Below are 17,881 nucleotides of genomic sequence, written 5' to 3' on the forward strand. Positions count from 1 at the left end.
ATGTTTTCCCCTCCGCTTCCTATGATATTCTTGGTAAAGCTGGGGGTTGGTAACTTTAACGAAGGCCAGGACGCTTCTTTCCAAGGGCGCCCGGATGGGAGGCGGAGGGGGAATTTGCCCTCCCCGAGATATTTTGAAAAGTTTATGAGATTGTACTAGTGATATTTTATTACAAATAATATTGCATTCTGTGATATCCTAGATGCTGTAACGAGAGAACGTTTTCACCAGACGCATTAGAATACCGTTGACTGTCGCAACTACGTGTATGCGGGACGGGAAATTTTTATAATTTTATATTTTATAATTACGATGTTAGGGACTGTAAAAATCCGCCCTTGGTAAGAATTTACAATACCAGAACCTTCCGTAATTTCTATCCTAGTTCTTATACTCACGAAATACGTATTCCCGATTAATTATCTGAGGTTAACATCTGGTGGTGACGTGTAGAAATTGTTCATTAACGTGTAGAAGTTATATATTCTCGCAATGATTCTCCGTATACAAGTACTATGGGAACCATATTTGGTGATATGAACAATTGACGTTCGCAATCACGAAAATGGCTTCTTCAGTGAGGAAATTTTGCCGTTATAGTGCTACGAAACTTTTTTATCGGTCCGTGATCGCAATTGGCCCACAAACTATTTTCGGTTAGCCCCACTGACCATTCTCGGTAAGGTTAGGTTAGGCAAACATAGTTAAAATTTGGTGTCGTAGAACCATGCACGGGTAGCCAGCTCCACAAACCATTCACGGATAGCCCCAAACCATTCACGGTAAGGTTAGGTTAGGGAAGCATAGTTAAAATTTGGGGTCGTAGTAGTATCAGGAATATATTAATTTCGTTCTAAAACGTAAAATATTGCAATAAACATTGTTTTCGTGGAGAAATACAGGGTTTCTGTTCCGATCACGGAATTTTTACACGTGACCCCCAAATTTTAACTTCAAATTCGTGTTTAGGAGGCTCAATTAGTGAGTATGCGAAATATTACACAAATCGTGGAGGGATCCGGTATTGTCAATTCGCTCCCCGCCATTTCCCGACGAGGTCAGGAAATTTTAGAAATTTCCCAACGCGGCGAAATTCTCGAATTATACACACTATTTCCCCCTCAAGTGGTTGTTTATGTACTTCTGGAACAAAAGCTCAATTTCAGACACTGATGGTGCAGAAAATAATAGTAAATATTTAGTATTTTTAGTAGCTACTTTCAATTTTTATTTATATGTATTTTATTATTTTATTATATATGTAAAAAATATTATTCTATATTGTTATAGATCTCCTCAATTCAATTAAACCAAAATATCATCAAAAAGACATTAATTTACACCCCGGTTTAATATTTAGGCATCAGGGACTACATAAATACTGTCAGGCAGGCGGTCAAGAGCAGGGCCCATCCCCCCAAGGCCAATGGCGCATCCCCCCCAAAATCATGTCATGCGCTCCCCCCAAATCATATCATTCGCGCCCTCAAACCATATTGTTATCCGCACAAAGTATGTAATTACTACAGCGTGTCTACCGAATGTAACTTTTTCTTACGTCTACTGAATACTATACTTGATCTGCCCCTCCTCCCTAAACAGGGAGCCCATCACTCAAGACCACCCCTAAAATCGTTGATCATAATCCTGAATATCGCTTGTCTTGTAATGCAGATATACTATAAAAACTTCGCATTCACCTCAGGAAAGCGCCAAACACGCATCCTAGCAACACAATAATGCGAGCGAAGCGAGCAAGAAAAATTTTACATCCATTTCTTTGCAGGCTTTCAAGAATATTAATTTAATAGGATGTCAATACTTTCTTAGTCTTTTCCAGCTTCTCCTTTGGAACGTTCGCGGTCAAAAACGTGTGGATACCATATCGCTAAATACAGTCTCCAAAAATTTAATGTTCGAACTCTCTCTCTCCACAACAGAAATCCCTTGACAATCTAAGGTTTAACACTTTATCAAGAGCTTTCTATCTCCCCCTTTAAATTTAATACTCAATTAATTTTAGACTTACTGTTAGTATTGAAGAGTGGATATTGCCTCCTCCGAAAAATTAATTCTCAGTCTCCACACCAGAATTTCCACAACAGGCTTAGACAATAGCAATACACAAGAATTGGATATCCCCTCAATTTAATGCTCAATCTCCCTCTCAGTAAAACACCCTCCATAATAAAAGACTTAGAATTGGATACTGTCCCCCAAAACGTAATTCATAATCCTCCAAGAACCCACATGTCAATTAAGGCCTAATATGTAAAAGTTGGATATCCCCCCCCCCCACCTTCGATAATACCCTTAAACACTTTATTTTCTTCATCTAATGGGTTAAATATGGTGCATTTAAGGTGTAAAATCTTTACATATATTTTGGAAAAATATATAAATGTTGAATTTTTATATTATTTGAAAGGAAAAATCCCCCCAAAAAATCTCGATGGCGCAACTTGCGCCATAATCCCCCCGTGGTCAAGAAGGTGGCCCTAAAGGGTTCACGGGACGGAGGTCCCGATTTAGTGGAGAAAATAGCAAGAATTAACGACTTTCATTTGGAATATATCTAATGTTCGGTATCGCGAAAAGTTGGAATCTGACCTTTTTTTTCCCATTCGGTGCATAAGAACATGGATCAGAGGTGTCGTGAAGGAGAGCAGATTGAATGGTCTCTGTTGGATGTCTGTGCTGAGCGTCGTGAAAAGTATTACAAAAAGACGAAAAACTGTTCGTCAAAGAAGCGATAGATGCTTATGGAAAGGAAGCAAGGTAAATCCAGTTCCATGTAAATAGCTGGCTCAAGTCTGAGCTTGTCACCAACACTAAAGTAATTTCCATTCAATTGTATGAGTTGTATAATAATAATAATAATAATAAATTAATGTAAATGGCGCCTATCGTTCGGGTGCTATATTCACGTACGGTACACGAAGTCTTCAGTTAACACTATATAACAGTTGTCGGCCGTCCTTGCTTCCTTTCATCTTCTTGTCACTTCAGCGTTTCGTCTTCGCCTTTGCAGTTAACATTTAGGTACAAATGAGCGACGTTTAGCAAGTTGACATACTAAGTTCTGGATATTTCCAGACGTTTTTACTTCCCCACACCATTTAGCATGTTCCAAGTAAAAGTAAATGTCTCTCTCGTAGCCGGGGAGAGATAAAATGTTTTTTTTCATAGGTCCCTCCCCATTCAAAGCCGGTCTCCGTGGCGGAGTGGTTAGCATATCGCGCTACGACGCCAGGGGTTCTGGGTTCGAATCCCGGCCTGGGTATGGATGTTTGTAATTGTCCATTCATCAATTTCATCATATCATCATTCATCCCCATCTTCAAAAATTAGCCAGGAGTGGCACAAAGCGAAGTAAAATAAAGCAAATCAATCAACCTCCTAATTCAATTATTCGTTTTATCAGTAGCGGCGATTGGGTGCCAAAACTGGGGAAGGGGGCAAAGAGGACAGTTTAGTTTCTCTTGGAGGGCAAATAGTGGCAGCCAACTTCCACTGCGTTTTATTTGTTCAATATTATTGAAAACACAATCTTCTTTGTTGGTTGTCCTAAATTGGTGTTGTGAATAGTGTTGTTAGTAAAGGAACTATTAATTATATTATTGCCTACGTCGATGCCTTGGAATCAAGGGGCCTCAGGTTCGATACCCGGCGAAGGTGTATAATGGTTCGGATGCCACTTTAAACTTTAGGGATCCAGAAGTTACAATTGGGAGGGGCAACTGTTGGTTAGACACCTCACCCAGTGTGAGGATTAACTGGGGGATGCCGGGGAATCCTCCCCACAAAAGAGTTTTATCCATGGTAAAAGACAATTATCTTTATCCCTGTCAGGGATGTTTTTATCGTCCTCAAAAAAAAAAAAAAAAAAATGGAACTGAAAGCATGTAGTATACCATTTTTTAACTATGTGACAAACACGATTGAAAAACATTTGTGTCCATTAATGGTCCAGTTATGAAATATTTCCTTGTTGAAGAGTATGTAGCCTTGTTAATTTAAAAAATAAAAAAACACCATTTTGCAACTGAACAATTCACCGAGCCAACAGCAGACTGTTTTCCACTTAAGTTTTCATGGCATAGTTCTGATATTTGACATGCATTCAAGTTCACAAGAAACTTGCAGGTAGGTTCAGAATATAAATTTGGTAATGTTTTCGGTGTTACTAGTCCGATAGCTGTTTTTGTGTATGAGTTTTGGTTTCTCTAGAACGTAAATATATTCCGTTACCTTTTTTTGGGCCACCCTGTATGTACTAAGTGTTTCTAAATTACGTGTAAACGTTATCATAAGATTTAATGACCTAAGTTAGAACCAATGTTCCAAGTTACTTACTAGTAGAACCGCCAAGCAACAACTGACCGGTAACCAATGGCGGCCAGGGCCGGCGGAAGGGGTGGGAGCCGAACCGTTCCAACGCCCAGAGCGGCAAATTTTCAGGGCGGCAAAATTTGAAGAGAAGAAAAAAATAAGCCTACTGAAAACTTGAAAGTTATAATATAATATTATATTATAACTTGGAAGTTAATATATGCCAACCCACCGTTTTGAAGGAACATATCAGTAGTCTCACTTTAAAACTACTGAGTGCCACAAGCTAGGAAAGTAGATTCGATGCATTAACTCCGTCGAGATATCAAGTGGGAGAGGTCTATGATGTGCTTCTTTAAATAATTGGCGACAATAAAACTTTCCGAATGGTCGCACAATGAAACTCAGTGTATTGCAAACCAGTTGTGTGGCTTTACATTCCTTTGCTCACTAGTTATCTGGTATGACTTTTTACTCCACGTAATGTAATGAGCAAATGTCTTCGAAACATTAATCTACAATGTGTTAGATACTGTTAGATGATTTCTTGCACACATATCAGCGCTTTCAAAAAAAAGCAGGAGCGATGAAAAATTTCAGTTTCTTAGACGCCACGCCACTTGGCAGCCTGGCAGGGCCTCCCTCCCTCCATTCGTGGAGGCGTCGGAGGCCGGCGACCTGTGAGTCCCGGTTGATGAGAAAAAATTGACATCGAATTTAGACATAGATGATCCAATGATAGGTAACACTGTACAGGGCCGAAATCAAAAGAAGCAGCAGTCTCAGATGAATCTGTTAAAGATCCACAGAAACGGTACAAAGTTGATTTTTATTACCAGGTCCTAGACGATTATTTTAGTTCTAAGAGAAAGATTTCAGCAGCTTAAACATCATAGTGAATTTTTCGATTTATTTTATATTAGTAAGCACAAAGACATGCCATCTGATCTTTTGTCTGAAAAGTGTAGAAAACTTGCCGGAATGTTAACACATGAAGGGTACTGAATTAAAAGATGAACTAAAATTGCTTTCGGCTATAATAAAACAATTACACCAGAGGAGACCTTAAACTGATAAAGGGTCATGATTTTGCACCTAATGTAAGTGTAGAACTTCGAATTTATTAACTTTGTCGGTAACCGTGCCAAGTGGCGAACAAAGTTGTTTTTTTTTTTTAAATTAAGGTTAAGAAGAATACTATCTTCGGTAAATCATGTCTGATACACGCTTCTTTCCATTTAATGCAAGATAGCATTATACGAAAAGAATATTACATGCAAAGGTAAAGGTAAAGTTTCCCGTGCATATAGGAAAGGCACATTTAGGGGACGTGGGGGTTAGGGCCAGACACATTCTCGATCTAGGCCATTTTGGAGGTGATGTGATAGCACCACTCTCCGGTCGCCTTTAAATTGCAGGGTTGCCTCGGGTACACATTAATTTGAGGCTGGGTGAACCGCAGATCCGCTTTATGCGTGAACAATCTGGAAGGAATTCAGACCTTAGATCACCTACGTGGGAGATCCGGGAATATTACATTTTAGAAATCCAATCATACCTATATCACAGACCTACAACGGTAAATATATGAAGTCAAGCCTTCATTTCTTTCTTAATACTTGTTACATTTAAGAGAGAGAGAGAGAGAGAGAGAGAGAGAGAGAGAGAGAGAGAGAGAGAGAGAGAGAGAGAGAGAGAGAGAGAGAGAGAGAGTTTTTTCATAAAATATAATAATAATAATATAAAACTAGCGTTTGAATTTTTATGAAGCGAGATATCATTTTGTGCTTAATAGTATTGAATTAGCGCAACAAGTCTCATTGTTTATTTTATACAGGGTGGACCATAAGTTGCAATACATGGAAAAATCAATAGCCTATGTTATTATAAGAAACAATGTATTCATATAATAAGTTCGACGTGCTTACCATTGGTTTGCAATATGTTTCTCCCACTATTGATGAATACGCATTAGCAAAGAACACGTTAATAAATAAATAAATATGGAAACTTAAAAATATAATTATATATTTTTTCCTATGTATTGCGACTTTTGGTCCACCCTGTAGTTTGATGTTTTACTTAGGAATATATTGATTTTCAATTTCCCGTTGCTGTGTAAGCGGCAAAATGACTAGCGCCGGCCCTGATGGCGGCAATTGGGTTCCAAAACTGGGGAGGCAAGGTGCCAAGACGGGAGGGTGGGGGGGGGGGTAAAATGACAGTTTACTTTTCCTTGGTAGTTGGTAGATAAGGTTTAGCATAGTGTGGGGGCAAAATTGGCAAACAGTGGGGGGCTGCCCCCCCTAATCGCCACCACTCCCGGTAACATATAGCTATACAAATTTGGATATCCCCAAATAATCCTAACTCCCGGAATGGAATCACAAATACGCCACTGAATGGTCATCCCCCTAAAGCAAAAAGTTTAATTCGTACGTAACCTCACCCCAGAAGAATCAATTCTAACCTACACTAGCACTGTTTTATGTAAACAATATTACTGCAAACAGGAACCAAGCTGACTTCCATGTTTTAGAGATTAGTGTATTGTTTTGTATAAATAGATGTCTAAGATTGGAACAGATGGTTATTATTGTATGTCGCCACAGGCGTACGGAAATATATATTAATTATTGATTGATTGAGTTGGTGTTTTAAGTCCACTTTATGAACAGTAAGGCTAATCGGAACTTGACCTACAGTTTAAAGTGGGATCCGAACCACTATGTGCCTCCACCAGGTATCGAACCTGGGACCCTTTGATTTCAAGGCGACGACGTGTATAACATACAAAAAGTAGGGCTGAGCCGATAGCACCATTTGCCGATGCCTTAACCGATTCCAACCTACTGGTGCCGATTCCGATACTTGTAAGGCTAGTTACTGAGGCACAAAATTCATCCATCATATCTATTACTGATATCCTAAACTACTCTCATGTAGCATTATATCACTTAAAATATCCTGTGACATTTTATGTGAACTTCTTTCTAGTCCCAGTGGATGCACAAAAAGAAGAAGAAGAAGTTTTTGAAATGTTAGCATTGTTAAAGTAAAAAAAAAAAAAGCATTGTTAAAGTCTTGCAGATACACCGAAAAAATCGGTGTATTATTATAAGTGACTGTGCCAGAGAAAATTATAGTGTGTAAAATAAAATGTATGTAGTGTATAGTATAGTTTACAGCTGGCACAAGGAATGCAAAATAAATACAAATCTAAACAATATTCTTATAGTTTGGATTAACCTGGGAACAATGGCGTATCCAGAAATATTTTTGGGGGGATCCAGTCAGGGGTGCCCATTCCCCAACGCCAATGCCCCCCCCAGATCATGTCATAAGCCCCATAAAGTATTTAATTACGACAGTGTGTCTACTACTTAGTATCCTATTAAATAATAATAATAAAAATATTAATAATTACTAACCACAAAGTGAATCATGTTTTTCTAGAAATCGTGTTTCACACACTGACAAATAGTGTTTTTGCTGCCTGGTATCTACGTAACGCAATATATTGTTTTTAGTTTTCACATAGTGTTTTATCTTTACTTTTATGTATTGGGCAAATGATCCCTCTTCCCCATTGTTTATTTATTATTTATTATTATTAAACACAACAGGCGAATGCCCAATTAAAGTGTTCTACATTCCTTGCTTTGAGTTTGTAAATTTACAGTTTGATAAGAAATATTATTGTGCAGAAATGTAAATAAACATAAAACATGTCAACGATAAATTATATGTGTATATAACAGTTAACAAAGCGAGTTATAATAATACATGTTAATTGAAGAGAGTGGAATAAAATATCTAACTAGTATCTACAAAAATAGCCTACATGAATACAATATTTCAATTATTACAATGCTCAACGTATTTATCTTTACACTCAGTATTTCAGATCTTTACCACCATGTACAATATATATAAGGAGATACTAATATAATATATTATAAATTACATAAAATATGGAGAAAAAATAAACACAGTAAAAATCAAGGATAGAAGTTATTTACCTTGAAGAAATACATTAATTATGTGTGTAATAAAGGACCTGTAAATAATTGACACTCTAGAAAGTACGTACATATATGTAATTGAGTATAAACTACGAAAGAAATATATTGCGTTTATGTTTACATTGTTGACATTTATTCTTCCATTCCTTGAATAACTTTTTTTGATGTCTCAATAGGCATGTGAAATATATCTAATTTTGGTTCCCTTTCGGAACATCTGTTGTACAGTTCACACATTCTCCTGATAGGTGATTTATTTATAATGTTCGATCATCAGTTACTACAGTAAAAGAGGCCCCCTTTGGATCGTGTCTTGGAGATAGGAACACGTATGTGTATTTGTTCTAGAAGATGTTGCACTTGAATATTATTGTTCATGATTTTGTATAAGAAACAGAGCAACTGCATCTTCCTTCTTTTGCTGAGAGAAGGCAGGTTGTGGTGTTTACAGAGGGAAGTGTATGATTCGTATCGGGGATATATACCTGTTTCTTTATAAGTGGCGTACCTTAAGAATTTAGACTGTAGCATTTATATTTTATGCGTGTACTTTTAGTCCTGAGGAGCCCATATTTCTGCTGTATATTCTACTTTGCTTCGGACTAAAGCGTTAAATATTATTTTCATTAATTCTTTGTTCATAAACTCTTTACTCATTGTGGCATTTTCTCTTCTTCCCATATTTGTTTGTACAGTTCTTTTAATTTGTCCACCATGATGTCCCCTCCTGTCTTCAGCAGTTCAATGTTTATGTTACCGTCTCATGGGGCTTTATTGTTTCTTAGTTCTCCAATTGCTTCTTTAACCTCTCTTCTCGAAGGGGGTTTGGTCAGTTCTGATTGATCTGTCCCCTCCATTTCCATGTCCTTTTCTCCTCCCTCACCTACCGTCCAGCTTCCATTCAACAGATCACTAAAATACCCTGCCCATCTATTTAGTATGCCTTCCTTGTCTCCTATCAGATTGAATATTATCTTCAGAAACCATGCACGCAGAGAGAATTGTTCTACACCTGCTACATCATGTGTTTCATCAGGAAGTTTTATGAATCAACCATGGGATTTTCAAAATTTGGGGCTGGGGGGTCCGGACCCCTGGATACTCCCTTGTCTGGTGAGGGAGGAAAACGACGTAAAAATATGCACAAATACAGATTATATTTAATATTCATTCGTCAGCTCTGTATATGTCCTGCTGTCCATTACTCTCTGTCACTTGCAATAAAAAGAAGTCACCGCAGTGTCGGCATCGGGCAGCAGTCACACAGGAGGGTAGAGCACAAGAAGAAAATCCACAACCCTTCCTCCTACATCGACATTCATCCCTTTCCCAGGAACTAGCATTATTATAGTGCTAGTTAACCCACGAGTTTGCGAGCAAGAATTTGCAATGAATAGTTTCTATTATTTCCACATAGCGTTGACCACCAGGCAGTTACATGCCTTCAATGTCACTTTTTGGGTGCAGCACTTTCGCTTTAGCACTGCCTTTGATCTTGTCATCTCCTTCCCAGGAGAGTGCATCATTTTCGGAAATGTAGATGGAATTCTTGTGCGAGACCCCAACCTGTCACAAGGAAGGGTGAACGAACTTTTGAAAATGACAAGTCTTGACAAATGAGTTGTTTCTCCGGGCCGCTCTAGCCACTCAAAATATTTGGTATCATCGCCGGCCCCCTTGGAGGAGTGGTTAGCACATCGCGCTACGACGCCAGGGGTCACGGGTTTGAATCCCGGTCTGGGCATGGATGATTGTGAGTGTACATTCATCAATTTCATCATATCATCAGTCATTCCTATCTTCCCAAATTAGCCAAAAGTGGCACAAAAAGCGAAGTAAAATAAAACAAATCGATCAATCAACCTTTGGTATCGGCGAAAAATTTAAACCGATAGTTACCGATACCGATACCCCTGGTATCGGCTCAGCCCTAACAAAAATACTATTGTCTCAAAGGACCTCAGGTTCGATCCCCTTTCGAGGTATTACACAGTTGTTCGGATAAAAATTTAGACTGTGGGTCCAATTCCGATCAGCCTATCATGGTGTAACTTTAAAGAAATATTCTCGAACCTGTTAATTTTTCTTCATAAATATTAGACATAATAATAATTCCTAAAACACCCCTATCGCCGACCCCGTGGATCCACACCTGGTGCCGATTAGCCTATCTATGCAAAAGGTGGACTTAAAAGACTCAACAAACTAAAAACTCATCGTCAATAGATTAGAATCTGCACGATTTAGAGACTTCTAGATGGGGTTGGCAATTATGCCAGACTGTTTCGGCAACTCTAGCTCCAAGTAGTTACAAATGATCACGGCAGAGGACGTTACCGAGCAACAGTAGACAGGGACATCTGCGGCAGAAAGGCAAACTACGTGCGCTTTGTATCGCATTTCGTTTCGTTCTGAGAAAATTGGATTCGCGCACTGCACTGCCTTTGTTGAACTGTTCACATCCAGATTTGATTTTAAGCATTAACATATTAAGATTAAGTGCCTATGCAAATAATTCTAATCCTGGGGATGATTCATGAGAATTTTATTAATTTTATTCATCCACTTTAAGCACTGCTGCGGGCGGCCTTGGAAGGAAGGAATGAAGGTCGAAGGAGACAGGGGGAGGGGGAGAGAGAGAAATGGTAAAAATGGAAAAGAGAATAAAGGAGTAGACGAGGCAGAAAACGAAAGAGAATACTAGTATAGTAAATAAGACATGAAAAACATAAAGGAGGAAAGGAATACAAATATAAGAAAGATATTTAATTACAGTAACAATTCTTGATTGGGGGGGGGGGGTGAGTGGGCAAGCAAGAAAGGTCAAGAATAAGTAAGCAAGAAACTTTATTTCCTTGAACAGAAAAACACTAATTTTGTTAGCGTCGTTGTAATGCAAGGCATCTGCTTCTTGCTGTCTTTTTCCGGTGATGTAGACGAAGACTGGTAATTCAAAGCGACTCGCCGACAGACGAATGTCAACACAGTCAGGAGGTCTCTTTTAGTTGCGGTCCTTTTCAGTTCCCGGCACAACTCCTGGATGAACCAGGAACCGTTTTCAGGACTTCTCCATGAGTAAAAACCTAAAGCAAAATAATTTTTTTTAAAAAAGGTATCATGACTAGGGAAAGGATTTTAAGGTGGCCAATTATGGTAGGGAAAGGGGAGAAAAGGTTCTGAAAATGTTTTAAAAAAGTTGCAACAAAAGGTGCTGATAAAATGCCTTTATGCAGGTCTAAACCAGTTACATTAACATTCTTTATTCAATTCTGTAGCAAATAACATGACCTTACAATCGCCAAAAAATGACCTTTAAAAAAGGCATTTATGACCTAATAAATGCAAGAAAATGCCCTATAAACTTAGAAAAATGACCTAAAAATTCCGAAAGATTTGTATAACAAATTTATAAACTACCAAGAGAAATTCAAATTACAAAATAACGAGGTGTAAATACCCTTGTTTTATTATACTTTAATTAAATAATAATCACAATTAATTAATACTACTTATAATTAATTAATTAGCGCAATTACTACTAATAATACTACTAATACCACTACTACTATTAAGCATTAGAGATCTACAGGGTGGTCCATATGTCTTGTTACCCCCTCGAATCAATATCTTGTTATCTCTAATTCAGTGTTTCTTTTGAAGAGATGGCTGACACAAGCTCCTACAATGTAGAAGAGCGCCTTGTTGTCAGTGTTTGGGCCCATGAACGTCCACATACCGGCAAGACCATGAAGGATATGCGACGAGATTTCACAAGACGATTCCAAAAAAATGCACCACCAAAAGTGACAATACTGCGTTGGGAAAAGAAACTGTTTATGTTGGGATGTATCAAAGACAAACCGAGGCCTGGTGCACCAACCAAAAGACAGAACACACGTGCAGGAGAGGAGGCATCTGTGCTTCGGTCACCACAGAAGTCACTGCGCAAACGGTCTGCTGAGCTTGGAATCCCGAAAACAACAATGTTACAACACACGAAGAAGGATCTTCGATTGAAATCCTTTAAACCAGCAACCGTCAACGAGCTCAGTGATTATGACATGCGTAGAAGACATGCCGCATGTGGAAGAATGTTGGAGGTATTTCCGACACTCCCGCAGCGGGCTGACCTTTTCTTCTCCGATGAATGCGCAATATATCGAATTACACGTGCAAGGAATGTGTATTTCTGGTCCAAGGAAAATCCGCATTATTACGAAGAGCTGGAAAACAACCCTCCACATGTGATGCTCTGGGTCGCTATGTCCGCTAAAAACTTGATAGGTCCCTGTTTCTTCGATGGCGTAGTCAATCAACACTCCTATCTCGCCATGTTACGGGCATTTTTTGTTCCACAGCTCCAAAGAATGAATCTCCTGGGACGTTCCTGGTTTCAACAGGATGGAGCACCGCCTCACTATGCCATCGCTGTCCGGGAATGTTAAAGTGAAGTGTTTCCCAATAGGTGGATAGGACGCGGATCGGTACATCATCCGGCGCCTCTGGATTGGCCTCCCAGAAGTCCTGATCTCTCGTCTTGTGACAATGTCCTCTGGGGCATTATTAAGGAAAAGGTATCACAACAACGATACCAAACAACAGAACAATTAAAGGACGCTATTAGGGCAGCCTTTCAGACAACAATCACGAAAAATTTGCTTCGTAAAATCTCACACAGGTCATGGCGCCGTGCCATTTTGTGCCATGAAAATAATGGTGGTCATACTGACCTTTTGAATGCATGAACAACATCCTGGTTGACGCTGAATCCATACATCTTACAAATTGTTATATTGTTATTATCATGATATAAAATTATGTAAAATTGTTGGTGTCACACGACATGTGGAATGAATGGCTACCTTACAATTCATTATATTATATTATATTGTATTATTATAAAGTTGTATTATTATCAAGTTATGTAAAATTATGGGGGTAACAAGACATATGGACCACCCTGTACATAAATATAGTATTTACGAAAGCAATAGAACAATATCACTTTCTAGTCATTCGATTTTTATCAAATCCTGGGAGCATTTTTTGTTTCTTTGTTACGAAATAATTGTCTGGTTAACGAGGTGGGACATATTAAGTGTGAAGAAGATCCATAAAAACAAGAAAATATATTAAAATAATAAAAGTATGGAACTCATCCAAGGAGCTGCGGTGGTCTGGTCGGTAGAGCGTCAGACAACCACGCTGGAGATCAGGGTTCGATTTCCGGAATTGGTTGGAATTTTTCCGGCTTCTTCCCCGCATATATGTCCCCGATAATTCACATCTGGACTGTCTCTCTGTTCTTGCCAACAAAACATTTTACAATAGTTAAGTTTATTGTTTGAATAATTGTCTAGTCAACAAGGTGAGACATTTTAAAAGAGAGACATTCAAACATGCTGCGGTAAACAATGGGAAGGCGGACTGGTGACTGTATTCTTGTCCGCCTAGCCTTTGTCTATACATTAGCCGCTTACAATGAACCAAGAACTTTTTCTAGTTAATTCTCATTGTTCACACAAAAAATACATGTTCATTGAACACTGGCGTACGTAGAGGGGTGGCTGATGGGGTTATAGCTCCTACCGAAATTTTGAGAAAATCTGAATTTTCAAATGAAAATCCGTTAAGAACTTTAAAAAATCAAAATGAGTAAATGCGAAACCTTTTTTAAAGTGAGTCCCGATTACCATTTTTGTCTATGAATACAATTTTAATTTTCCAAAAATACGAAATATTTTATTATCATACTGCCCTCCAAAACGAAGGCATGTGCTATCCACATTTACTATTCCAGCCCATCCCGAAAAAAAAATCCTGCGTACGCCAGTGTATTGAACATTGTTGCAACTGAGATACAAAACAAGTTTTCTTTCTTTTAAATCATAGTTGCCCTCATATTTTATTTTCAAGAATACTTGTTAATTTTCAAGGCTTTCTCTCTGAAAGACGCATGTGTTTGGAATGCTGTGCTTTTCTCCGTGCTGCATGGAAATAATAATTCAAATTATTATTATTATTATTATTATTAGTAGTAGTAGTAGTAGTAGTAGTAATAGTATTGTCCCAGATCTTTGACTGTGGTAAATTGGCCATTTAATTTTTTTACCCACAGCATTTTTCATAACATTTCACAAGCTCAAGGGGGGGAGGTTAAACCCCGTAACCCCCTCCCTTGCGTACGCCACTGGTTCATTTTACTTGATTTTGTGTTCTAAAGTACATACTATCTCAAACGATCGCTGAGAAAACAGCTATATTTTTGGAAAGATATTGCACCTTAAAATTCGTTCCCTAATCATCAGTGATTTATTCACACACCCCTAACACCCCCCCAACACCCTCCCAAATTTTGGTGAACACCCCCCCAAGCAGAAAAGTAGAACACCCCCCCCTACAGGGGGGTGTAAATATGGATGTTTATATCAACAATAGAATGACAATACTTCAACATTAACAGAAAGGAATCATTTGTAGCTGAAGAAGCGTAGTCCAATGGACCTTTCGATCAACTAAAACCAAAGTGTCAAAGAAGGAGAGTGGAATGTGCAGCTCGGTGATTTCCTGGAAACAGCAGCTCCCTTGACAAGGCTTCGGTCAGCTCTAGGGAAGGGACACTGCCATCTGGAAAATGTCAAACTGACTTCTCGCCCTCCTTCCAGGGAGCACATTCCGGGCACAGTGTTGACACTTCAGCGTTTGAATACCTTATATATTTCTTAAATACATTACAGATTCGTAAATTCAATTATTCAACCCCTGAGTCAATGAAATTTACATTTTGTTGCATTTTCCTTTCGATCAATGACACTATATATAGGTATAATTTCTTCCAACCGATATTCATAAAGTACCAATATAAAATTTACTGACCGAGTATTCGATATAAAATGGCAAGTATTTCATGAAGAACCTAAGTGATTCATTCACATCTATAGTTGATGACCATTTTTGTGGCTCCAAGAGTTCTTACCTTTGTAAAAGAAATTATATACTATTAGAAAGAGAGTTGTAAAAGGGGGAGGGTCCACGTGGGGTGCTTGCCTGGGCGCTAAGTACAAATGCGGTGCCGAACAAGCAAAACAGATAAAAATAGAAAAGCGTTAACGTCGTGGTGCCCTGTGAAATTACTGGCACCCTATTAAATTAAAGTTATTGTCAGTTTGCAAAGATATAGCTTTAGTAAAAACTTTCTTTCTCTTTGTATCTAATCTTTTCCCTTACATAATGACATGTTTAATTTTATTCAATTTTTCAGAGGAAGCAAATGAAGTGTAAGCAGACCCGTAGCTAGAGGGGGGCAGGGGGCAACTGCCCCCTGAGAGCCTGCTTTGCCCCCCCCCCGTGAAAAATACAGAACACCTGGAATTCTCACTAATCTTTACAATTTCTCTAGCAACATAACAAAGACACTTATTGATTTTGTGATTTATGAAGGTGTGTGGGATTCAGTATAATGTCGTATCAGGATTGGGTGGGAAAAATTCCCTTTTTGGTAATAGTGATTCCTGTGGTAGAGAAAGGGAGTGGATATTTGATTTTTGTTACTTAGCGTTGCTTTTCTGCTACTTAAAGCTAATCGCAACAATGAATGATGACGTGAAATTGAAGAAGAGACACTCATAAACAGTGCCACAACTACAAGGTGGCAGGGGGCATTGCCCCCACCCCCACTCTCCCGACCTTGGACGGAAGTCCATTCTAGGGGAAGCAAATATTGAAGTAAAAAAACAACAACAAAAACAATACTAGGAGAATGTAAGAATAGCAGGACAATTGGTTACTCATGATGGAATTTGTTTTTACGAGTTCCTTGTATATTTCTTCGAGACGACCAAGAGCACTTACAAGGGGCAATTGCCCCCCTCCCGATTTCAAATTTTATACAAATAAAAATACATTTCGTAATAGTTTCTTGCTCGCAATTTCTTCTATTCTTATAGTCCAAGTTCAGAGCCATAGTTATGGGACTGCGGGAGTCGGCCCTGGGAGCCAAACGATCTATGTATATGAAGAAAAAAATGTTAAACAGAATGCCATGGCGCTCCGTAAAATTATTTGCACTTTATTAAAACAATTTATTTATATGTAACTTAATATGAAATATTAATTTTGACACTGTAATCCAAGAAGTCATTGATCAATCAAGGTATTCCTATTTGTTTGTCAGGTGTGAAAACATGTATTTCAACTATAATGTAATACAATTCACACAATATTTTGCAAAATGGTTAACGTAACCAGTAGGCAAACATTGTCTGTAGTGATGCAAGAGTCTCCCCTTTGAAGGAAATAAAGTCCGTAGTGGACTAAGGGAGCCATGTTTTAGCAAGTACAAAAAACATGTATTACAAATTTTTACATAATTCATCAAAGTATAGATAATATGTAACCATTATTATTACATTTCTTTTCGAGTTACTCTGTGAGCTAGCATGATCAACAACCTCGCACGTGAGTTTGTCACCTCTGTCTTTAGACTGATCAGCACATTTAGTTTGAATAACTGCTACGTTTCTATTATTATCAAAGTTTTTAGTTCTACTGTCAAATACTGCCTGTGGCCTTTCACGTAATGAAGTTTTTCTAAGGGCCTCTGAATTTTCTATTACCGTGATGGCTTCACTCAGCTCGGTTACAGGTTTCATAATGAAAAGATCCTTGATTTTGAAAGGCATCAAAGAAGCAATTTGAGCTAACCTTTGTGCATCGTCCGTGTTGTGTTGGACAATCTGCAATATTTTCCATTGGTCCATGAAAAATGTTAGCAGTCAGTGGCGAAGCGTCCTATGAGGCCCGGAGGCCGGGCCTACCCTAATATATTTGTCTATAACGGATTATTTTATTACTTATAAATTTCATTAAACGACGCTTAATAAAAGAAAACTGAAATTCTTGGTCTTCCGATAATTACCGCAAGTTTGCAACCCTGCCTGGAACCGTATCTGAGCATTCAGCGAGGCCCGCCCGAGAGTGCCTCAGCTGGTCCCATAACAACCTATGTTATTCGTGCGGGAAAGCATAATTTCAGGGGTGCGTTCGCCTGTAATGTAACCTGAGAGGCCGGCCTCTTTTCTCTCTCTCACCCCCTCTCCCTGACTTCCGAAGAGTGCCGATCGTGTACGAGCGCGTGAAGCAGTGTTTCCATGGAAGATTCAGAGCTGTGCCGGGAGCGGAGCACACCCAGCTGCTAACATGTAGCGAAAATGTGTTGCTAACACCTCTAAGCCTGGCCTCATAACTTATCAAAGTAGGCATTATTAGAATTCTAACTGCAAATAATGCATGCAAGTTGGTTACCAGTGTTAAGTTTGGTGCTTTCAGCTCTTTTGAGGAACCGCTTTTCGCGAAGTGTTAGCTGCTGGATGTGCCCCACACCAATCTCGATTCAGAGAGGGAAAGTATTTTATTTCTTTGAGGAAAGGGATATTGAGACGAAATTTCCTTTCATGATTAGTGACATAACTGAAAACGCGCTACTTTTAAAATGGGGCAAAGTACGTACAATGCAAACGTATAGA

At 38.7% G+C, this 17,881-nt stretch overlaps 1 protein-coding gene across 2 annotated transcripts in view; it reads right to left on the minus strand.

The window, feature by feature from the left end:
• Positions 1-11,204: 11,204 nt before the first annotated feature.
• Positions 11,205-17,881, minus strand: part of LOC145987162 (caspase-1-like) — a 102,923-nt gene continuing 96,246 nt past the window's right edge. For both annotated transcript variants that reach the window (XM_083121673.1, XM_083121672.1), the window contains exon 5: positions 11,205-11,440. In XM_083121673.1, coding sequence (XP_082977799.1) covers positions 11,205-11,440 — 236 coding nt within the window. The remainder of the gene's footprint in view (positions 11,441-17,881) is intronic.

Source organism: Lepisma saccharinum, chromosome 4 (assembly GCF_977018435.1).
Source record: "Lepisma saccharinum chromosome 4, izLepSacc3.1, whole genome shotgun sequence".
Classification (NCBI taxonomy): Eukaryota; Metazoa; Arthropoda; class Insecta; order Zygentoma; family Lepismatidae; genus Lepisma; species Lepisma saccharinum.